Below are 23,801 nucleotides of genomic sequence, written 5' to 3' on the forward strand. Positions count from 1 at the left end.
TAAGCAGATTGTGGCAGAAAATCAAACAAGACATCTGACTTCACCTTCAACTATGAGCCTGTGTTTCTCTAATTTGCATAAATATAGGTGTGTTGTACAGAGGGAGATAAAATTCTCCATTTCTCTGATCTGCTTATTTGAAGGAAGATCTCAGAGGGAAGTACTGAAGCCATAGCATGTTTGAAGAATTAACTGCAGCACAGATAAAAAGCTTTAGAAGACCCCACGGGAGGGCTTTAATTTGAACAGTGAAATTCAGCTTAAAGAGCTTGAATTGGCTAAAAGAAAAAGATGGTTTCCCGGTTTATAAAGCCCTCTGGAAATAACAACCTGGGGATGTGTTTATTTGCCATGGGAGCCTGATGTCTCTCCCCCTTTTTCCTCCAACCACTGGGCAGCTTTGGCCAGTCCAACCCCCTCCATGGGGCTGCTCCTTCGGTTCAGTGCAGCTATTTTCCAGAGGCATGGCAAATTAACTTGCTAAAAATAGGGATATTGGGCACAGGAGAGCTCCAGCTGGGAAGTGGGAATGAGTGCAGAGGAGGCAGCGACGCCCTGGGCTCGGGGCTGCTCAGGAGCAGCTCTCGTAGTAGGTGACTTTCCTCTTGATGCTGTCCCGGATCCTTCCCACCTGCTCCTCCAGCCCCGACAGCCGCGACATCCTGGACACCAGGGCCTTGTTGCCTTCCTGAATTTCGGACTCTAAAGCTGAGGAGAGAGGGCAGGGCAGGGAAGGGTTACGTGGTGGGGTTGGGCTGAGCCTCCACCTCACTCCTGCACGGCTCTGACAGGGCAAGAAAAGCAACATCCTGCACTCCCTCTGCTCCCCACCCTCTAAACAACCCCCAGAGCACCACTGCCATTAGTTCCAAATGCCAAAAAATGGAAGTGAGTGTGTGGAGGAAAAGGGGAGCACAGTGCCACTGCAGGCAGGGCTTCCCTTCATGGTGGCACCCTTGAAAACTCTCGATTTCCTGGCACAGCACCACCAGCTCCAAACCCAAATCCACCAGCTCCAAACCAATCCAGCCCAAATCCCACCCTCTCAGTGCCTGAAGTGCGCTGTCTCCCTCATCACTCCTTTCCCCCCCAGCACAGCAGTCCCAGCTCTTTCCCAGGCCACGATGGCATTGAGTTTGTGAGAGCCTTACTTTCCATCCTGAGCATGATGCCCATGGTCTCCTGGAAGAGCGCCTGTGCCTCCCGGCCGATGCTCTGCACCCTCCTGCCCTGCTCCCCCAGCGCCGGGCCCTGCCCCACCCTGCTCTGCAGCTCCGAGTACAGCTCCTTCACCTGGGCAAAAGCCTGCAGAGAGCAAACAAAAACCACAGGTAACATCCAGCAGGCTGGGCACAGGGAGCATTGCCAGTGTTGGATCCTGTTTGGATATTAAATGGATACTGCACCAGAGCTTTGTCTCTGTTACCAAATGTGTGCCAGTTTGTGATGTGCTCACAGCCCGGCAGACAGCTCCAGCCTCAGGCAGGACAGACCAGAACTGAGCTCCCAGCAAAGGGCTTTGGGATTGGGAACAGCTCTGGAGAGGTTCAGCAGCGGGGTGATGCTGGGTGTGACAGCTCAGCAGCCACGACCCTGCTGGGCCCTGCTGTGAGCCCGTACCTGCTGTGAGCCCGTACCTGCTGTGAGCCGGTACCTGCTGGGCCCTGCTGGGCCCTGCTGTGAGCCCGTACCTGCTGTGAGCCCGTACCTGCTGGGCCCTGCTGGGACCTGCTGTGAGCCTGTACCTGCTGTGAGCCCGTACCTGCTGTGAGCCCGTACCTGCTGTGAGCCCGTACCTGCTGTGAGCCCATACCTGCTGTGAGCCCGTACCTGCTGTGAGCCCATACCTGCTGTGAGCCCATACCTGCTGTGAGCCCATACCTGCTGTGAGCCCGTACCTGCTGTGAGCCCGTACCTGCTGGGCCCTGCTGTGCCCTGCTATGAGCCCGTACCTGCTGTGCCCTGCTGGGCCCTGCTGTGAGCCCGTACCTGCTGTGAGCCCATACCTGCTGTGAGCCCATACCTGCTGTGAGCCCATACCTGCTGTGAGCCCATACCTGCTGTGAGCCCGTACCTGCTGTGAGCCCATACCTGCTGTGAGCCCGTACCTGCTGTGAGCCCGTACCTGCTGTGAGCCCATACCTGCTGTGAGCCCGTACCTGCTGTGAGCCCGTACCTGCTGGGCCCTGCTGTGCCCTGCTGTGAGCCCGTACCTGCTGTGAGCCCGTACCTGCTGGGCCCTGCTGGGACCTGCTGTGAGCCCGTACCTGCTGTGAGCCCGTACCTGCTGTGAGCCCGTACCTGCTGGGCCCTGCTGTGAGCCCGTACCTGCTGGGCCCTGCTGGGCCCTGCTGTGAGCCCGTACCTGCTGGGCCCTGCTGTGAGCCCGTACCTGCTGGGCCCTGCTGGCCTGCTGTGCCGCTGTCCCCGCCGTGTCCCGCGTGTCCCCGGCCCGCAGGCGGTTCTGCTCAGCGCTGTGCTGCAGCTGCGAGAGCCGCCCGGCCAGCCCGGCCAGCCCGGCCCCCATGGCCACCAGGTTCTTCTCGGCCGGGCCGAGGACAGCCTCGATCTGCGGGCAGGGGGAGCCCATCAGGAGGGGAGCCACATCCGAAACCCCTGCCTGTGCCAGCTCTGCTGGCTGAAGGACACAGACGGGCACAGGACTCGGATGGTTTCTGGGAGGCTGCCGGGCGTCCCTCACCTCCTCCACGCGCTCCTGGATGAAGCGCAGCGAGGAGCCCGAGCCCCTGAGGGCCCCCTGGGCCTCCAGCAGCACCGTGTTGGCTCGCTGCAGGCTCCCCAGCACCTCCTCCACGCTGCCCTCCACGGCGTTTGCTCGGTTCCTGGGGAAAGGTGGGAAGCAGGCAGGAGTGAGTGTGGAGAAGGGTTCAGACTGGGAGCCGAGGTCACAGAGGTAAAATCAGGGAGCTTGGGAAGCAGGAGAGGATTGCTACTGGGAAGGTCGCAATGTCCTACCCCCAAAACCCACACATCTGCACTGCAGCAGGTTTCCTTGTGAGAGGAACATCAGTTCTGCTTCACAGCCTCAAGCAGAGGAGGCAAACTAAGAAGGGGAGAGAACTGCCTTCCTTCAAACTAGTCAGAAACATTGAACAGTTTTCTGCTCACAGTGGGACTGCTCGGGCCAGGTGACAGAGCTCTGGAGAAAGCCAGGCTCCCCTGTCTCATCACTTCCAGCAGGTTAAGCAGGTGTCAGACACTGCCAAGGAGTTTACAGATTTATCCTGCTGACCTTCTCACTGGGGTATTGCTGCAAGTCAACTTGTGACAAAGCAGATGCTCCAAATTGGCAAGGACACCCTGTAATTAGTTTTTAAGGGACCGTGGAATAATCGTCCCAACTTTCACCCAGAAAACAAATAGCCCATTAACTCTCCCCATGCTCTCTTGTGCAATTAGGATGTAGGTCACCAATATCAACTAATACCAGGGCAACGCTGTCATCTCCCAGCACAGGCACTCGAGATAAGAGAAAAGCCTCCACTGCTTTCCTAAAGCCCTTTCTGTCCTGGTATCTATAACAGGATCTGTTCTGGGGAGATTTATTCGCACTGGGGCCCCAGGGAGGTGTCTGGAGATTGCAGACTCATTCTTTGAGGCACTGGATGGACACAGAAGATCCCGGCCTAAAACTTCAGATTGTGCAAGTCAGGACAGCTCGGGCAGAGCAAGATTTGAACCCAGCTGAGAACCACCAGTTCCACCCCAGCCAAGGGACCCTCAGCTGACAACGGCCTTGAACCCCCACCGACCTGGCCTGCTCTGCCTCCTGCTGCAGCCTCTTGGCCCTGGCGATGTCCTCGGCCGTCTGGGCAAGGATGTCCTCGGGGCACTGCAGCTCCGTCGCCAGCTTTTGGATCTCGGTCATTCTCCTCCGGACTGCAGCAGCGTCCGTGGGGAGATGCAGGGAGAGAACGGACTCACTGATTTCCTGGATGGAGGCAGGATCCGTGTCCTTGTCTGCAGAGCCAGCACACAGACAGCGTCAGGGAAGGTGGGAGCGCAAACACAAGGGAGGAGGAGGGCAGACACCCATGCATGTTTCACACACATCTCCTCATTCCTGACAGCTGCCAGGATCCCTTCTGAACTCTTCTCTTTGAATTCCATGCACTTCTCATTCACACCAGCAAAACTTTCAGGAAAGAGCTGAAATGCTACCTTGAATTTGGCAACACTAACACCATGGCTGAGCCCAGAGCAGTCAGGCAGCCCCCACTGAGCAGATGAGGGTGTGTTTCAAGACAAGCCTTTTATCATTTCACAAATAAAAGTTAATAAATCAGAAGCAGGCAGAGCTCAAGGGACATTAGCCCAGTGATTAGCTCAAAAATATCTTCACTCATCATTAACACCAGGCAGCACCAAATGACCTGATTTTCTTATTCAGCTAATGCTCAGGAGGCTCATTATGGTATTACAATCTGTCTATGAACAATAAGTCATCCTATCAGTTTGTAGGACAACATCTGATTAACAGCCTGCTCCAGAGGAGGGTCATCTCTCTGTCTGTGTGCATCAGTGAGCGTGGCCAGAGAACCTCTGTGCATCAGCTCACTGCTGGCTGCAAATCCCCATCCCTGCAGCGTCCAGGGAACACCAGACGTGGCACTCGGGTCCTCTGGGTGGTGACAAGGCGGGGATCGGGCACAGCTGGCACTGTGACCGTGGAGGCCTGTTCCAAGCCCAGTGATTCTCTGACCGCTGCAAACGGCAGCTGTGGCATTGCCGTGCCCGCGGCAGGCTGCAGCCCAGCTGCTGCAGCCCAGCCCGGCCGTGCCCGAGGTACCTGCCAGGAGGGCCCGCAGCCGCTGCAGGAGCTGCCGCGCGCGCCGCACGTCGCCCTGGAGCTGCGTCCTGCTGGCCCCCAGCTGCTCCGCCAGCCGCCGCGTGCTGCTCTGCACCTGAGTCGCCGACAGCTCCGTCACCTGAATCTGCACACAGCAACGGCCTGCTGGGGCCTCTGCTCCATCCCGAGCCCCAGCCCTGCCCCAGCGCTGCGCTGCTGCTCCCTGTTCTCACTGTGCCACAGCTTGAGAGGGCTGTAAAGGTTTAAGTCTGAGGCTTGGGTCTGCAAAGGAAGCTCTCAAAGAGGGGCAGCACCGTTCAGCTTTTAAAAACACCTTTGAAATGCATTTTGAATCACTTTGAAACCTCGCTTCCTCTTTGCAAGGCACAGAAAGAAGCTGCAAGAGCCCTAACCCATGAAGTCTCTCTGGTTGTATCGAATGCATCAAACCTGCAGAATCTGAGAGTTTTTCATATTCCCAGCCCTTCTGCCATACTGATGCCAACCCAGGAGGGAGAGAGCCTTCCTTGCGCTGTGCCCAGTGCCACTCACGTGCCTTCAGCTGGGAAGGCAGGACCCACACACACAGCAGGGAGCCTCCCACTCCAAAATTCCTGGATTTTTGAAGCTGCCCAAGGGTTAAGCCTCAAGCAGAGTTTGAGGTGGGTATTGCTCACTCTCTGCTGTGGTAAGCAGAGGTGCAAGCGGGGGGACGGGCAGTGCCCACACTCACCAGCTGTGCCGTGTCCCGGAGCCGGGCGCTCAGGCTGCCAAACTCCTTGGCCGCTCGCCCGGCCGCTGCCAGGGCCCCGCTGGCCAGCAGGAAGAGGCCGTGGCAGGGCCGGCCAGCCCCACAGACAGAGCTGTTGTCCCGAGGGCACAGCAGCCCCTGGCAGCGGGCAGGGGTGCACGGCTCCACTCGGGCCCCTCCGCACACCTGGGCAGGGAGAGAACAGCTGGGGTTGGGCAGCGCCCGGCTGGACGCACCTCGGTGCCCGCGGGGAGGCAAACACAGCCCCACAGGGATGGCACACCCTGCCAAGGGAGCTGGGACCTGCTGAGCCCGAGCTGCAGGAGCTGCGTGGGCACGGGAGGGAGCCCAGCAGGCTGGCAGTGACACAGGTGGCACAGCCCAAAGCGCTGGAGGTGTGCCAGTCGGAGAAGGGCAGCCAGAGCTGGATGCCCCCACCTGAGGCATCAGGTCAGCATGGCATCACCAGCCCGAGCTGCAGCAGAAACGGGAGCAAAGCAGGAGCCAAGCCCCAGTGGCTCACGATGAGTAACAGCACAGCTGTGTGGATGTGCAGAACAGCCCCTCTGCCCTGTTGGCTTTGGGGGAGGACTGCACGAGGAGCCCCTAGAGCAGCAGCAGGTCTAACTGTGGCATGTGGCAGAGCTGCCCCCAGGCTCGCACTGCAGCAGGGCACGTGCCCGGCCAGGCCAGGCTGGTGGCTCAGAACGAGCCGGTGCCCCCAGCAGCAGAGAGGGGAGGCTGGTGGTCTCCACAGCAACCGACACCGAAATGGGTCTCCATGGCAATAACAAAGCAGCAAAGGAGAAATAAGAGAAACCTCATCCAGAAATTAAGGGTGTCTTGGAGATACAAGAAGTGCCACGAGAGAGTCCCTGGAGGGACAAGGACAGGCTGGGAGGGGGTGGAGGGCAGTGCTGTGGGATCTGTGATCCCAGGCAGGGGATGCTCGGCCAAGTCTCCAGCCGAGTCTGCCTGGACAGAGGCTTTGTCCTGCCATGGCCGGGGAGAGGTGCAGGGCTGCAGGGTGAGACTCCCGAGCTCTGCAGGGCCCCCTTGAAAACCAGCCACAGCCCGTGGGCGAGTTAGAAACCCGCTTTGCATCTTCACCTGGTTGATGACAGGGGTCAGGTCGGGGGCCGAGGCCAGCTCGCCCTTCAGGGCCAGCAGCTTGGCTGTGTCCCCAGCCAGGTCCCCCTGCAGCCCCGCGGCGCTCCGGCGGCTCTCCCTGGCCTGGGCCAGCAGCCCCGGGGCCCCAGAGGCCAGGCTGCTGGCACTGCTGGAGCTCTGGTAGGCAGAGCGGATGGTCTGGAAGGCTCCTGTGGGAACAAAGGCGATAAAAGGCACAAATGACTCACAAATGCAGCACGGCCCTCGGGGAGGCACTGCCTCTGCCCTGCGCTGGATTCCTGCACAGGAGAGGGCGCAGGGATTAGTCACCAGGGCATCACCAAAAACTCCTTCTACTTCCAAACACCTTTCAGCCATTCCCTCAGCGAGCTCGAGGTCTCCTGAAGGACTGAACTCAGGGCTGGGGTTAAAAGGCTGAAACTACACTGAGGCCAGCCAAGGCCCACACGCTGATCCTGAGCTTTGGCAGGGCAGGACAGATTTCAGAGCCTCCTCCCAGCTCCCGAGCAGCCCCATCATTCCCCTCCAGCACAGGCTGGAAGGAGGGTGGCCAGGACACGGAGCTCTGAGCGGACAGAGAGGGGCAGAGTGAACCGTCCTGGTGCCACTGGGCACGGCTGGCACGTCCCCAAGCTGTGTGCTGTGGCAGGGAGGGGACAGCAGCGAGGCACTGGGAGAGAAGGAGCTGGAGCAGGACTCATGGCAGCAACCACCAGCATCATCACAGGGCTTGATTAGCTCCTCTCCTCCCCAGTGCCTGACAGCCGCCTGGCTCTCTTCCCCACCCTCCATCCCTTCCATCTGTGTTCAGCCTCCATTCCCTGGTGCCATGGACTCAGTGACACTCTCCCAGCAGGGCTGTCCCCTTGCCAGCCCTCCCTGGCAGCAGAGATTGTGCTGGTGGGGAGCAGGAGCACAGAACGAGCTGCCAGCCCCAGAACACCAGAGCAAATCCCCCAGCAGGGTGAAAGCCCCGGTCACGGGCCAGGCTGCGTGGGAAGCACCCCCCCACTGGAGAGGAGATGTGTTTGCTGTTCTGAGGCTGACAGCAGGTTAAAAATCCTCTTCTCATCCACCCAGCCAGGGGAAACCCCAGGCAGTCAGGCCGAGGTAAATTAATGACTGCAAATGAAGAGATGTTGCATCTGCAGAGCTGTACCTGACAGGTCTGTGCTGCGGCTGCTTTCAAACTGCGCCTTCTTGCTCTGGTACTGGGACTTGGTGACAAACAAGCTGCTGTTGAGGGCTTCGAGCTCCCTCGACAGAGAGGCAGTGTCATCCAGGAAATGAAGGTTGGGATTTATGCCTCGGACCTGCTCCCTGGGAGAGAAAAAGAACAAAATGTGAATTAGGTGGAGAGCAAAGCAGACAGAGAGCAGGGCTGAGAGGGCCACCGGTGCTGGGGCGCTGCCAGCACCTGGCAAAGGGGCACTTCTGAGCCCAGAGACAGCCGAGGACACGGCAGGGCCTCGCAGGATTGCAGAGAGGGGAGCTGGGCTGCAGCCCCTCCACAGCAGGGCCATGCCCACGCAGGAACCAGCAATGCTGGATGTGCTCTGAGAGTGCCACCACGCAGGCTGCCCACGCTCCGCCTGCCTTGGGGACATTGTGAAAGCGGGACAGACTCGCGTGGAAGCGGGACAGGCACGTGTGGAAGAGGGACAGGCACGCATGGAAGCGGGACAGGCACGTGTGGAAGCGGGACAGGCACACGTGGAAGCAGGACAGGCACGCGTGGAAGTGGGACAGGCACGCGTGGAAGCGGGACAGGCACACGTGGAAGTGGGACAGGCACGCGTGGAAGCGGGACAGGCACACGTGGAAGTGGGACAGGCACGTGTGGAAGCGGGACAGGCACACGTGGAAGCAGGACAGGCACGCGTGGAAGTGGGACAGGCACGTGTGGAAACGGGACAGGCACGTGTGGAAGCGGGACAGGCACACGTGGAAGCAGGACAGGCACGCGTGGAAGTGGGACAGGCACGTGTGGAAGAGGGACAGGCACGCATGGAAGTGGGACAGGCACGAGTGGAAGCGCTGCTCTGCTGCTTCCCTGCTCCCCTCGTGAGCAGAGCCAGGCACGGCAGGGCCAAAACAGAAACAAAGCAGAACCCGCGCAAGCAGCTCACGGAGAGACCCCAGCAGCTCCTCGTGGATCCCACGGGCAGCGCCCGTCCCTCACCTGATGGCAGCGAGCGCGCTGCCCGCCTGGGCCAGGCCCTGTTGCGTGCCAGCGGGGTGGCTGAGGATGCCCAGTGCCTGCTGCAGGTTGCCCTGTGCCCGCGAGAGGCGGGGGCCGAGCTGGGAGCCCCCCGTGCCCGCGGGCAGCCGCGCTGTGGCGTTGGCCAGGCCGGCCTGGCGCTGGCGCAGGCGCTCAATGTCCCCGTCGTAGGCGTGGAAGCAGGGGTGGCACGGCTGGCAGCCGGGCTGGGAGCTGCAGTGGCCCCGCTGGCACCGGTCACAGCGGGGCCCGGCGACACCGGCGCGGCACAGGCACCGGCCCGTGGCCTGGTCACAGCCCCCCTCCTCCGTGCCCTGGAAGTCGCAGTCACACTCTGGGACAGGAAAGGCGGAGGGAGAGAGAGGTGGTGGTGAATCACTTTATGTCTGGATAAAATATACCCTTAATTAGGGTTAATGACTCCCGGCCCAAGATGACATCCCTCCCCTCCTGCTGGGACAAAGGTGGCACAGGCAGAGGAACGGGAAGAGCCCGCAGGCCCAGGAGCTGGCACAGCCCCAGACCCCACAGGGCCGGCCCAGGGTGGCCCAGGACTCGCCCAAGGCTGCTGGGAGGGCACTGGTGGATAAATCTGTGGTCCCAGCCAGGCAGCACCAAGCCAAAGCAGTACCTGTGCACCCTCCCCGTGCATCCCTGTAGTGCCGGGGCGGGCACTGCTGCTGCCCCACGGCCGAGCACGTCTGTCCCGTGAAGCCGTCCCTGCACGGGCACTGTCCTGTGAACTGAGAGGGCAGCACGTCAGGGACACCTGGCAGAGCTCTCCCCCAGCTGCTCTTGGCCACCAAAACCACCCATGGGCCATTTCCTCCTCTCAGCCTGCGCCCAGGCCATGCCCGAGGGGCCCGTGCCAGGCTGCAGCTCAGGCACAGGATGCAAACAGGCTCCAAAGAGCCCCAGCACCACCAGGAGGGTGCTCAGCCTCCTTTCAAAAACAAAGCAATCGCCCACGAGCAGCTGCTTTGCCATCTCAGGTCTCCTCCCCACGCTGAGCTCATTTGGAACCTATCTTAGGCTCTTAGAATTTGTCATGGTTTGGGGTTTTTTACATTTAACTTTAATTTTCCCAGTTGCCTCTTAAGCCTGAAGTGGCACACATGCTTTTCATTGACAAATGAGCATAATTAACTTCCCTCGCCTGGATGAAGATGTCTTATTAGGACTTCCTTGATAAATATCAGGCTTGTTAAAGTGACTTAATCTTGCCTCAATAATTACCCCTTTCTTTCATTTTCCTGAATAGTCTGTCGTGGTGTTTTCTAAGAATTAGGAGAAGGAAAATAGGAGTGGGATGCAGTGGGGAACACACAGCTCTTTACGTGAAGGTTCCTATGGATGGGACAGGACAAAGGAGCCACCCAGCAGGTGGGTTTGATGCTCTGACAGGTCCCCAGGGAGGGGACACAGAGCCGTGGCAGTGACACCCCGGTCCGTGCGGCTCAAGCCCTGAGAGCCGCTCACAGCAGCGACCAGAAAGGAGAGAAGAGGAGCGAGCACAGGGCAAGGGCAAGGAAAGGCTGCTGCAGGAAGAGGAGGCTGCCAGCGGGCTGGGGGTACCTGGTTGCAGTGGGGGCTGCGGGAGCCGCGGGGGTGGCAGGCACAGGGCCGGCAGCCCTGCCCGCTGCCCAGGCCCCAGTGCCCGGCCGCGCACTGCCCGCAGTCGCTGCCCGCCACGCCGGGCAGGCAGGAGCAGCTCCCGGTGTCGCCGTCACAGGGCACGGTGTCCTGCCGCGTCCCCAGGGCATTGCAGGTGCACCCTGCAACAGGGAGGGGCCGGCTGGAGGAGCCCGCAGCCACTCGCGGGGGGCTCTCCTCTCTCCCTGCCCCTCGCTTTGACAGCGTCCCCCAGAGGCTGCAGCGGGGATCGGAGCCCCAGGGCCTCAGCGTCCCCCAGCCCGGGGGGACACAGCAGTGCCCCCACCCACAGCCCTGCCCGCTCTGCGTGCCATCACCCCCTGAGCCCTGCGGGCACCGAGGACACGGCCGCACCCCCCACACCCCACCTGCCCTGTGCTTTTTGCTAAATGTACACCTGAAACCACCCCCAGACTGAACCAGGAGCTTTTATGGACCTTTACAAAAGGGGCCCTTGGCTTGGAAACCCCAAAGCAAAGCTGGGCAGGACCCGGCTCCCTTTCAGAGGGGGCACCCCGGGGGCAGGGGGGTGTCCCGGGGTACTCACTGCGGCACCCAGCGGGGTTGGCACCGGCCAGCTGGGCAAAGCCCGGCTTGCAGAGGTGGCAGCGGTCCCCCTGCACGTTGTCCTTGCAGACGCAGCGCCCTGTGCCCGGGTCACAGACAGAGCCGGGCACGGTGCCATCCGGGTCACACTCGCAGGCTGCAAACGGGCCAGAAACGTGCCAGCTGAGGGGGCAGCTCCTGGGGAAGGTGCTGCGGGGCTTTGGGGTGGCACTCACGCAGACAGGCCTCGGGGTGGCTCAGCTCCCGCCGCGGGTTGCGGAAATAGTTGGTTCTGCAGCGCTCGCAGTTGTTGCCCTCGGTGTTGTGCTGGCAGTTGTCACACACCCCCCCGCTGGCCCCGCCGCTGGCCTGGAACACCTCGGGGTCAAAGTGGCACGAGGACGCGTGACCATTGCAGTCGCATCCTAAAAAATCCCGGAGAATGGCTCAGGTGGAGCTGGCACCGTGCAAACCCCTCCGGTGGCAGCAGCGGTGGCACTGCCCAAGGCTCCCGTGTGACACCGTGACAGCCCCACAGTGGCACTGCTGCAGCCCATGAGAGGCGAAGGTGCCGAGACCCCGCGTCACCACCAGCCCCACAGACCCCAAAAAGGGGCAGGGAGCTGCTGCTGGGCAGGACTTGGGGTGGGGGAAGCACTGGCCGTACGCTGGCACGCGTGGGGGTCGCTGTCCTCGGCGGGGGCCCAGGGCCGGGCGTTGAACAGGGCAGCGCAGCGCTCGCAGTGCGGCCCGGCCGTGTTGTGCTGGCACACGCAGTGGCCAGGGACCTGCTGCACAGACACGCTGTGACCCTCGGTGGCAGCAGCTCAGCACGGAGCCTCGCCCTCCCGCTGCCTCCCAAGAGCTTCCCACAGCCCATTGCTGGTCACTGTGGCCAAGGTGTCCTCAGGAGTACCCCAGGCAGGCAGTGGAGCCATCCCGGCAGTGTCCAGGCCCTGGCAGCCCATGGCAGAGCCATCCCGGCAGTGTCCAGGCCCCTGGCAGCCCATGGCAGAGCCATCCTGGCAGTGTCCAGGCCCTGGCAGCCCATGGCAGAGCCATCCTGGCAGTGTCCAGGCCCCTGGCAGAGCCATCCCAGCAGTGTCCAGGCCCTGGCAGCCCATGGCAGAGCCATCCTGGCCGTGTCCAGGCCCCTGGCAGCCCATGGCAGAGCCATCCCAGCATTGTCCAGGCCCCTGGCAGCCCATGGCAGAGCCATCCCAGCGGTGTCCAGGCCCCTGGCAGCCCATGCCAGTGCCATCCCAGCAGTGTCCAGGCCCTCGCAGCCCATGGCAGAGCCATCCTGGCAGTGTCCAGGCCCCTGGCAGAGCCATCCCAGCAGTGTCCAGGCCCTGGCAGCCCATGGCAGAGCCATCCCAGCAGTGTCCAGGCCCTGGCAGCCCATGGCAGAGCCATCCTGGCAGTGTCCAGGCCCCTGGCAGCCCATGGCAGAGCCATCCTGGCAGTGTCCAGGCCCCTGGCAGAGCCATCCCAGCATTGTCCAGGCTCCTGGCAGCCCGAGCTCACCGTGCTGTGCTGCTCCCCCGCGGGGCCGCAGCGCTCGGCGTGGCCGTGGCAGAAGCAGCTCCCCAGCACCTGCATCTCTGTCACGGCGTAGAAGGTGCTGGGCGAGTGGTACCCCTGGCGTGGGATGTGGGGCAGCTCCGTGAAGTTGATGCGCAGGTTGGTGAAGAGCCCCAGCTCTGTTGGGGACAGGGGACGGCTGTGAGGGGCAGCAGGTGCTGCAGAAGCTCCTTGCAGTTGGTGGGGAGGGCTTGGGGCAAGGGAAGGAGGAACTGGCACAAAGAGCAGCAGCTGAGCCATCAGCAAAGAACAAATGCTGCTCCTTGACAGCCCAGAGGTGCAGCTCAGGGTCCCCCAAGCTCAGCACTTCCCAGCACTTCCCAGCACCACGGGGAGCCTCATTCCCCTCTCCCCTCTCAGCTCTGGAGCAGGCCCATCACTTACTCTCGATGGCCTGGCTGTAAGAGGAGCTGATTGTAGACCCCAGGTCTTGGATACTGAATTTCACCTTAGAGGGAAAGAAAACAGGTTAAAAAGCAGGAAACTCGAGCTGCTCTCTGCTCCTGCTCTGGGCGCTTTGTGCTCCGGACTTGCCTCTGCTCAACACAGGGACAGCGTTTAGAGCTGCAGAGGGCTCTGCAGGAAGTCCAGCACAGCACCTGCCTGTCACAGAGCAGCAAAGGCGTTCCTGCAGGGGAGCAGGAATCTTCCCAAGGGCTGTCCTCAGCACTGCTGGGTGCCCCGAGCCGCACCCCTCACCAGCTGTACCAGGCTCCCATCCCTCACCAGGTGTACCAGGCTCCCATCCCCATCCCTCACCAGCTGTACCAGGCTCCCATCCCTCACCAGGTGTACCAGGCTCCCATCCCTCACCAGGTGTACCAGGCTCCCATCCCCTCCATCCCTCACCAGGTGTACCAGGCTCCCATCCCTCACCAGGTGTACCAGGCTCCCATCCCCTCCATCCCTCACCAGGTGTACCAGGCTCCCATCCCCTCCATCCCTCACCAGGTGTACCAGGCTCCCATCCCCATCCCTCACCAGGTGTACCAGGCTCCCATCCCCTCCATCCCTCACCATCTGTACCAGGCTCCCATCCCTCACCAGGTGTACCAGGCTCCCATCTCCCCCCAGCTGTACCAGGCTCCCATCCCTCACCAGGTGTACCAGGCTCCCATCCCCATCCCTCACCAGCTGTACCAGGCTCCCATCTCCCCCCAGCTGTACCAGGCTCCCATCCCCTCCATCCCTCACCAGGTGTACCAGGCTCCCATCCCCTCCATCCCTCACCAGCTGTACCAGGCTCCCATCCCTCACCAGGTGTACCAGGCTCCCATCCCCACCCCTCACCAGGCTCCCACGTTATCCCGTGTCCCTGCAGCACCACCCACCCCAACCCCGGGGCCACCCTGCCACAAACCCCCAGTCCCTACCGTGCCCCCGTGCACGGGGTGCCCCCGCAGCTCCTGGCACCGGGGGTCCTGCCAGCCCTCGGGGGGCCCGCGGGGCACACGGGGGAAGGCGGCGGCGCAGTCGGAGGCCAGGTACTGCAGCACCTGCCACGTCCTGCCGGCGTCCAGCGAGCGCTCGATCAGCATCGCTGCGGGCGGCGACTGCGGGCAGGGACAGACACACGGGCTGGCACCGGGGCTGGCACCGGGGCTGGCACCCCGCGAGCACAGGAGCTCCCGCAGACACCCACCCTGAAGTGCAGCACGACGCTGTCCAGCTGGAACGGCCGCTCCAGGTCCAGCTGCAGGGACACACGCTCCACGCCTGCGGGCACAGAGAGCAGCGTCACAGGGACACGCTGCGGACACGGACCAGCCCTTTCCTCCTTTCCTCCCCATCCACGGAGCTCAGCGCCATTGCCTCTTGCCCTCGGGCGGGTTGTTGGCAGCAGTTTGTGGCCGGGGTGACCCCGGTGGCCCTCACCGTTCTGGGACTGCCACCAGCGCGCGCGGCCGGCCGAGGACAGCACGTTCTCCACGCGGTGCCCGCTGTAGCTGTGCGGCAGCCTCGAGTCACACCTGCAGCATTTCATGCTCCACTGCAAAGGAGGGACAGCGGCAGTGAAGTGACCGCCCAGCAGCCCCTGGAAAGGCCTCAGGGGTGGGGAGGAGAGCCGGGCTGGGGTCATTAGGGACCAAGGAGCATCAGCTCAGCTAGAGCGAGCTGAAGGACCACGATCAGCGAGACTGACAGCACTCAGGCCTCAAGTGCTCCCCTCCACACCTCGTTGAAAACCACAGCTCAAGGTTTTATGGACCAAAAACTAAACCCAAAATGCTTTCGACTAACAAAGATTTTTGGCGAACCATCAAAATTACGGGTTTTTTTAAGCAACCTCTCCTGGTTTCCACGAGGCCAGCACTTTATAGAAAGCCCTTTGCAGCCTTTCAGGGCTGGTTTGCCCTTTCCACACAGCCGAGGGGCTGGCTGGTGAACAGAAGGGCCTTTCTCTCCTATCCAAGGGCTCGGGCGCTGCCCGGCCCCCAGGGCTGTCCCCGGGAGCAGAGCAGGAGCGAGCAGTGGGTCAGAAGCCAGGGGGTGGGAAGTCGAGTGGCTCAAAGTTCAGCCCTTCACTTGAGCAAGTCACCCAAGGAGTAAACAGAGACTGAGCACGGGGAACGTGGGGACGGGAAAGCGTCCCCCGGGAGCAAACAAATACCCAAATTGTCACTAAACAGGCAACGCTCCCTGCAGCCACCAGCAGCCACCACCGCGGGGCTCCTGAGCCGGCTCAGAAATGGGCAGAAAGCAGCAGGAAAGAGATTGAGCAAGAGCCGGGAGCGGGGCAGGGCTGGACTGCAGCCAGGGCACGGGGTGGGCGAGCAGCTTGGGCGAGGACCACCAGGAAACTGGGCTGGAGACACCCAGGTGAGGCCAAGGTGGGAAGGGCAGGGCCCAGGGGGATGGGGAGTTAGGAGATGGGGAATTAGGAGATGGGGAATTAATTAGGAGATGGGGAATTAGGAGATGGTGCCAGAGCCCACAGCAGCATCCCAGGGGGACACGGGGAGGCCCCGACTGAAGCACTGGAGTGGAGCCAAGGACTTCAGGGACCACAGGGAGGGGAAAGATGCTGCTCAGGGCATGAAATGAAGGGCTCAGCACCTCCAGCCTGGTGGAAAACGGGTTATCCAGGGAAACTGAGGCTGCCCCAGCCCCGGAAGTGCCCAAGGCCAGGCTGGATGGGGCTTGGAGCACCCTGGGACAGTGGAAGGTGTCCCATGGCAGGGCACTTGAACTCCAACCCAAACCTGCTGAGAGTCTGAGCTGTCAGTGGCCTGAGGAGCAGAGGAGCCTCCCAAATGGAGCAGTGGGACACGTCTGTCACCCTGACACGTCTGTCACCCTGACACGTCTGTCACCCTGACACGTCCCAGAGCGATTAGTGAGGATGGAGCAGAGCGTGCCAGAGATGGCAGGAGCCGGCCCTGATGGCTCAGAAATGTCACCCTGGCTGCAGAGGGGGGTCTGGGTCTGGCAGGGGCACAGCTGGCACGGGGAAGGCAATGAGATACCCTCTGCAAGGCTGGCAGGGGCTGCGGGGGCTTCGGGTGACTCCAGAGGCACGGGCATGCTGGGACCCCAGAGGGGAATCAGCTTTCAGGGTCTGAGCAGGGCTGTGGGGTGACAAGTGACAAGCAGCTCTGCACAGCCACCCCTGAGCTAAAACCTTCCACAGGATGCTCCAAACAGAGCAGCCAAATCCAACCCAAACCCTAGCAGGGCCCTTCCAAGGGCTGGGGAAGGGACAGGTCTGGGCTCGGGAGGGCAGCAGGGTGGCAGCCACTGGGCCACGGTGACACCACAATTAATGGTTTCCCCTTTAAGAACTAATTTGTGGTTTACAAAAATTAATCTGTGATTTACAAAAATTAATCTGTTGTTTCATTCCTGACACAGCCCAGACCTGAGTCTGCTCTGTCCCAGGCCTGGGAACCCTTCCCCAGCTGGGTGCACGGTGAGATCCTCACTTGTGACCCATCTATTTCCTTATTTTTCACAATCTTTATGTTCTCTGTCTATAAATACCCCACCACAGGAGCTGGCAAACTACAATATTTCTAACAATATCACAAAGTAAGCAAACATAGCACTGAAAAGATATAATCATGCCATTTCCCTGGCTCTCCCAGTGAGAATCACAAATAATTTAATCAGGACTAGGCAGAACTCATTTCAGATAATGGCCACGAGCAGCAAATTGTCAGGGAGCTGCAGGAATTATCCACAGAAATAATCTAGTGAACAATTGCCAGCGGTGATTAAACTTCCCACCAGTCCTGACTGTGCTTAGCAAAGGAGAAAGGGAGGTTTTCTGCAAGGGGAAAGGTTAATCTCGGCTAAATTATTCATTAGGAGTGACTCGTGCATACTTATGAGATCATTCACACAGCCAGGGACAGCGGTGCTCTCCAGCAGCCACCGTGCAGCTGCCGCCCCACTCAAACGTGGTGCTGAGTCAAAACGAAGCTTCAACGGTGTGAGACAAACCCTTCCCAGGCAGCCCAGGGCTGTGCTGCCTGCAAACATCTCCTTTTTTTTTTTTTTTTTTTCCTCAGTTTTTAAATTAAGACTCAAATTAACACTGGAAACCAAATTCATTTCACATCCTCGGAGTAAGTTGTGAAACCCCTGCATTGCACAACAGCAGGATTTGCTCTTACCAGCTGTGACTATGTGTCTCAAAGTTCCTTGGGACAGAGGCAATTACCAAAAATGACGGCCCAAAACGAGGGGAGATTTACCAGCACGTACCTTTTGCCAGCTCTTTCCCATTTCTCCTTTTTTTAGCCGGGCTCGGCGGGTCCCTGGGAGCTGGCCAGGAGCACACGGGGCTGCAGCACTGCGAGCTCCATGGCAGGGCAGGTTTGGGGGCTCAGCACCCCGGGGGCTCCCAGCACGGCCTCCCCTCCCTGCCAGAGCTGTGCTGGGCAGGGGTGGGGGCTGGCAGGGCCATTTCAGGGAGGTAAAAGAGGCTCTGGGTCTGCAAGGAAATCACTTCTCGCCCTCCGTGCCTCCAGTCTGCCCCAGTCACCCAAAATATGGGTTATGGAGGCTCTGGGATGGAGGGAAATTCATTCCAGAGTTTTGAAAGATAATTCACAGCACGGTTGTGTGAGAGGGAAAGCTACTGTGCTCAGAATAAATAGAGTCATGTCTCAGAAATAATGGAAGGGGGGAAAAGTCCACAAAGAACAACTTGAAATGCCCAAGGTGACAGGTCTGCAGCTCTGTGCTGCTCTCCTCCTGCCCTGGCCTTGTGACCCAGCTCCTGAGCAGCCTCCCTGCTCATGCAGGGGCAGCAAACCTCACACAATTTAACCTGATGAGCCCTGACCAAAGTAATTTCAGGAGCTCCTGCTGCCATTTCGACATGAGCAGAGAGCCCTTGAAACAAAAACCTCCTGGCACAGGAGCACAGCCCAAAATAAACTGCACTTACTCATCAGCAGAGAGGGAAGCTGAGCTGTGCAGCCGTGGAGCAGAGACCTCTCCTAGCCGTGGGGCCTCGGGGGTCCCACCTCTGAGCTGGCTGGTGGCAGGGAGAGAGCACTGTGCCAGTCAGGCTCCTGGCACTCAGCCCCCCACCAGGCAGCTCTTGCACAACCAGTATTCCATAGGGACAGCAATCACCATTCCAATTCTACCTGGGAAAACTCTGGAAAGCAGTGGGAATTTATACACTTACAGGGATTTAGGGTTATTCAACAATGGGGTTACCTGGGGGACAAAGGCACCTGCAAAGCCAGGTTATATAATTCCCTATTCCTGCCCCTTTTCTGCAGGACAGTTCTCCATTCCAGCACTGTTCCAGCACTGTTATCTGCAGGACGTGGCTGTGCCAGGCTCCTGGAGCAGGGCTTGTCGTGCCTGGGAAGAAATCCATTCCTTTGCCATGGGAAGAGGCAGCAGAAGTTCCCATGGCTCTGCCATCATGGTTAAACTTCCCAGTGAGCAACTGGTATTCCCTAAACTGGACTGGGATTCAGTTTGGGAACACAGATCTATCACAGAATCACGGAGCTGAAAGGGATCACTGAGTGCAGTTCCCAGCCCCACACAGGACGCCCCAAAATCCCAGGCTGAACCTGAGATTCTCTTTGCCATGACATCAGTGTCACTTTGGCTGGTTGGAAATGACACTGAAAATGAGCTCCGAGGTTATGCCCAAGTCACAGAGGGCTCTGCCCCCAGCTTGGTGTTACCCCAGACTCAGAGGGGGCAGCAGGGATGGGGTAAAGGCACGAGTTGGACAAACATCCCAGGGATGAGGTTTAAGGAAATGAAGTTCCTTTCCCTTACTGAAAAGCAAGCATGTGGGTGCTGTTTTCCTCACCCCATCTGTTCTCACATCAGTAAAACTTCATCTAAAATCTGCCAGGAGGATTTGACAGGCTGCAAACCCCAAAGTGCACCAGCTTATCCCACACCCCACACGGTCCTGCTGCCTCTGCAGCCCGGCTGCAAGGCAGTGACGAGATGTCTCCCAGCATGTGTCAGTCTGCCGCCGCGAGGCCAAAAAAATGGGATGCAGAGAAGGGAGGAGGGAAGAGTCATGGGAAATAGGCTTTTCCTTGGGCAGGCAGGGGCACATCCCCGCAGCAGAGAGCAGGGCGTGCCCGAATGCCGGAGTGAGATAAGCGCTGAGCAGCAGCCTGTGCTTGCTGCATTACCTTCAACCCCTCAGGGCAAAGCCCAACTGGACGAAGAAAAACCCAAATTAAAGCCATGCTCTGGCCCACCCACAGTTGTTTGGTGGCTCTGTGGATGCTCTGCTCCTGTGCAAAGCTTGCTGTGGCTGTGGAGGAAGGTGAGCTGGGAGGCACAGCTCGCCCTGCTCCAGCGTGCTGGGGTGGGCTCCCAGCTCCCTGAGGGACTCGGGCAGGTGCAAGCACCAGGCAGCAGCAGCAGCACGCTCCAGACCTGTCTGGCACTTCCCTCCTGGCAGACACTGGCCGGTATTTTTGGAAGCAGCCAAAGAGGATTCGGTGCTGAGGCCCCAGAGCTGCTGCAGAGCAGCCGTGCCAGGCAGCTGCCACCATCCATCAGCAGGAGGGACCCCTGTGCTGTGCCAGGAGCTCCAGCGGGCTCACATCCCCCTCCCGGGCTCCCACAGGGACCCGGATCCTCTGGAACCTCTCCTCTCAATCCTCTCAATCTCGAGATTGTCACCGTGAGATCCGTGTCACTGTGACACCAGAGCTGCTAAAGGGGACTGTCCTCCCTCCACATCCACCAAGTGCCCACAGAGATCAGGTGAGACAGGCAGGAAATCCCCTGCAAACAACATTTTGAATATCAAAAGTCTCCCAGGGCCGGAGGGTGAGGACTCAGAGTCGCTCCCCCAGCCTGCTCCAGGAGCAGCAGCACAGGGACACAGCTCTGCTCCTGCCTCCTCTCCTGTTCTCTGGCCCGAGATCTCCCAGGGATGCTCGGGGTGTCTGTGAACACCACTCTGTGCCCCCCCGGGGCTGCAGGTACCAGTGGGGGCTGCTCCGTGCTCCTCAGTGCTGTGCATACATTCCTATTTACATTTATATCCGATATATTCATTTCTTCTATTCTACAGTTAAAGGCAGCGCCAGCTGAGGCTTGAACCACACCTCAGCCCAGCACACCGAGCCTTTCCTCAGCACCTGCCAGACTCCAAACCCAGCCTCGCTGATTTATTTCCCCGGTTTATTTCCAGTGTCCCCGCTGGCTCCAGCAGCAGCTCCCAGCACGGAGCGCTTTCCAGCCGGGCCATTGGCCTGCCTGCCCCACCTCCCGGCCCTGCCCCGCTCCCTGCCCGGGCTATAAACGGCAATGCCGAGTGTCCCGCTCGGATTTCACCGGGCTGAGCCCCGGCCAGGCATGGAGCAATCAGGAGTGCAAAGAATAAAGGTTAGAGGGGTCTGGAGCTGGGGCAGACAATGGAGCAGAGGCTGCGGTTGATCAGTGACCACCAGAGTTGCAAAAGAGGGCCCTGGGGCTGGCAGGGAGCAGCCCCGGGCACTGCAGCAACCCCTCGTCCCATGCCCTCTGCTGAGCTTGCAAAACCACCTCCAGATTTGTACCTATTTGGCAACTGAACAAGAGCAAAAACAAAAAAAGAGTCCTAGGAGTCCATAAATGAAACATGCTTGCTTTTTATAGGATGGGAATAGGGAAATCGAGTTCAGTTTTGTTAAATTAGGGAAATAGAGAAAGGGAGGGGAAAATTAGGAAATGCTGAACCCGTGGGGATTTCTCCCAAGTTAAGAGTTGGTATAATCAAAGCTCCATCAGCAATTACAGCTGCAGAACGGAAATCGGGGTGTTTGCTATCAGTAACTGAATCTCTCATTTCAATAAAGGAAAGGAGCAAAATGTCAGGAAGAGAAGAGCCCATTCCCAGAGCCAGAACTGGAGAATCCAACTCAACATCATGTTAACTGTTCCCTATCCCCTCTAACCCTGGTGCTTGCAAGGCAAGGGACATGAAAACCAAATAGTTTTGGGATTTGTGGCCTGGAAGAGACGACTGCAGCCCTGCTCCCTGCCTTCCTCCAGGAGCCCTCCCTCCCGAATCCTGCAGCCAGCAGGTCGCTCCTGCTCCAGGTGGAGCACAGCCAGCAGAGATGTCCAGGCCCCACCTCAGAGATTACAGATGGTGCAGAGGGTCACAGTGATGCCCTCTGGAAGAGCTCCTGGGGTCAGGCAAAGGGGGTACCCAGCCCATTCCAGCTGCTGCTGGCATGTGCAGATTAATCAAGGTTTTGTCCTCACTCACTTCCCAAGCACAAGGCCCCCATGCCCCCTTTTCAAATATAAGTCACTGCTAAAAGTCATTGTTAAAAGAAGATTTCATAGGAACATTTTTGAGCAATTTTCCTCATCTATAAACAGAAATCTGGAAGGAAAAACTAATTAAGCCACAGGAAGCCGTAGGGGTTTATTTGTGTGGTGAGCACAAATCCTGATCCCTGGGAGCAGCAGAAGAGCTCCAGAAAAAGGGAGTGGAGGAAATGCCTGACTGTGACTGTCAGCCTGGAAAAGAACCTGAGGGAGGAGAGATGCTGCAGCCAGCCCAGCATGAGGAGGATTCAATGCTCACACCCCTCTGGGCTGGGAGCTGCCCCCTCCCTGAGCTCAGGGATGAGTGGAAATCTCTCCAGCCCAGCCAGGACACCACTGGCTCCACAACAAATCCGCTCTCAGCCACATCTTGGCCTCCAGTTTACAGAGGAATTAAAAGCAGAAGGCTGACTCACTGGAGCTGGGCTTCGGTGCAGAAAACACTGCCCCACTGGAGAGCTGCCACTCCTTTCCTCTGGAGCATCTCTTCCAAAACCTTTTCTGCCTGTCCTGCACTGAACCCTCGGGGCTCCTCCCAAGGCACCTCCGGGGTTAACAGCAGCCACAGAACGGCTGTAGGAAGTGCTCACAGCAGGGACACATCACCCCCCAGCTCCCAGCTCTGTGCTCGGGCAGAGTTATCCCTGAACTGTCCCTCTGACTCGGTGGCAGAGTGGGAATCTGCAGCTGGATGAAGCATTATCCCCCCAGCAGATCTGCCCCTACACAAGCAGGGATTGGAAACAACCTCAGCAGCTTCTCCAAGCCCTTGTGAAAGACCTGGAATGTTCCCATTTATGACAAGCAAAATACAAGTTCAGTTTATAACTAAAATGTCCAGGGATAGGAGGGTTTGGGATGTTTTTCCCGCACTGCTCCATGCCAGAACTTGGCTGCCCATGCCCTGGCACTGCCTTCGTGCCCAGCTCATCCACGAGGATGGCAGAGAAGGGCTCCAGGGGACGCTGCAGGTGGTGCAATGACCCAGCACGGCTGGGAGGGGACAATCCCAGCATCACGGAATGATCTGGGTTGGAAGGGACCTTAAAGCTCATCCCATTCGGGACAGCTCCCAGTCCCAGCTCACAGCCCCCCCAGGCTGGACACATCCCTGCGGCGGGGGAGGATGGGGAGGAGGAAGGCTCAGGGAGGTTGGGGTGCGGGGTGACTGTACCTCTCCGTGGGGTGTGCAGTACGTCTCGGGCTTGCTGAGGCCGCAGGTGGAGGAGGCTGTCAGGTGAGGGGCCCGGCCCAGCAGCAGGTCCCCGGGGGGAGGGTAGCAGGCTCCCTGGGAACAGGCTCTCTGCGCTGCCAGCAGCCGCGGGGCAGCTGCAAGGGCGGGACGAGGGGTCAGGGCTGGTGTCGGGGGGCACAGACACCAAGCAGCCCCACAGCACGGGGAGCTGTTTGCTGCACCAAGGCAGCCACGAGGCCATGCCTGGGACAACCTTCCCACAAAGAGAAGGGTGTTTCACCCTGAGGTACCTTTATTTTTAAATAAGAGTGCTTTGTACTAGGAGTTACTTTCAAAACACTTCCTTGCCCTGGCCCCAGGTTTTGGGTTGCAGGGATGCTCTGTGCCTTGCCAATTGAACTGAGCAGCCCTGGAGGTGTCCCCTGGTCCCAGAGTCAGCCCAGGTTGGTGTCCCCTGCTCCCAGAGCCAGCCCAGGTTGGTGTCCCCTGGTCCCAGAGCCAGCCCTGGAGCTGTTCCCTGGTCCCAGAGCCAGCCCTGGAGCTCAGGACAGAGAGCAGCCTCCTGCCACCCCCCAGCACTACAATCAAGCCCAGGCCCTGCTGCTGCTGACACACAGCTCCCATCAGCAGCGCTGCCCTTCAGTCAGCTGGGCCCTGCTCTTCTGGGAGCACAGTGTGAGCCTTACCCAGCAGCACAAGCACTGCCCATGGCCACAGCTGGCAGCGAGGCTCCATTCGGCCCCGGACACACCTGGGGAAGAGTTTGCAGCAAGACTGAAAAGAGCAGAAAATGTCAGTTCAAAAGTTCAGTCCAGGTCCCCCTTCCTTCCACTTCACAGGGAGATAGTTTTAATTAATCTACACAGAATAGTGTGGGGGGGAAATCAAGAATAATGAAGAGGAAAATCAGATGCTGAAACTGAATTTGCCTCAATGCAATGAGCCCCCTCCCCAGCCCCGCTGGTGCCGGGTGGGATGGGGGCTGGAGGGGATGGAGCGTGCACACACAGCCGTGCAGCCCCCAGGCACCTGCCCCAGGCCCTCTCTGTGCCCCACCCTTCACTTCCAGAGTCAATCCCAGATCCAGACTCGCGCGGTGGCCCGAAGTCACATTCCAGGAAAAGGAGAAATCCATAAAAAC

At 59.6% G+C, this 23,801-nt stretch overlaps 1 protein-coding gene across 3 annotated transcripts; it reads right to left on the bottom strand.

Moving 5' to 3' along the window:
- Positions 1–204: 204 nt before the first annotated feature.
- LAMB3 (laminin subunit beta 3) lies at positions 205–23,405 on the bottom strand. 3 transcript variants are annotated; one of them, XM_053963933.1, is made up of 22 exons: positions 23,347–23,405; positions 22,640–22,794; positions 14,572–14,686; positions 14,339–14,412; positions 14,070–14,249; positions 13,081–13,144; positions 12,640–12,815; positions 11,780–11,900; positions 11,349–11,537; positions 11,114–11,269; positions 10,489–10,688; positions 9,545–9,656; positions 8,875–9,247; positions 7,852–8,012; positions 6,672–6,880; positions 5,544–5,747; positions 4,811–4,955; positions 3,774–3,981; positions 2,702–2,843; positions 2,393–2,569; positions 1,152–1,305; positions 205–708 (listed from the first exon to the last, which is right to left on the bottom strand). In XM_053963933.1, exons 1-22 carry the CDS (start codon positions 23,393–23,395, stop codon positions 572–574), a joined length of 3,501 nt encoding a protein of 1,166 aa, XP_053819908.1. In that variant the 5' UTR covers positions 23,396–23,405; the 3' UTR covers positions 205–571. The 3 variants fall into 3 exon arrangements, with proteins under 3 accessions (XP_053819908.1, XP_053819906.1, XP_053819907.1); XM_053963931.1 differs by having other exon boundaries at positions 2,366–2,569; XM_053963932.1 differs by having other exon boundaries at positions 11,780–11,903.
- Positions 23,406–23,801: the final 396 nt, after the last annotated feature.

Source organism: Vidua chalybeata, chromosome 24 (genome assembly GCF_026979565.1).
Source record: "Vidua chalybeata isolate OUT-0048 chromosome 24, bVidCha1 merged haplotype, whole genome shotgun sequence".
Taxonomy (NCBI): domain Eukaryota; kingdom Metazoa; phylum Chordata; class Aves; order Passeriformes; family Viduidae; genus Vidua; species Vidua chalybeata.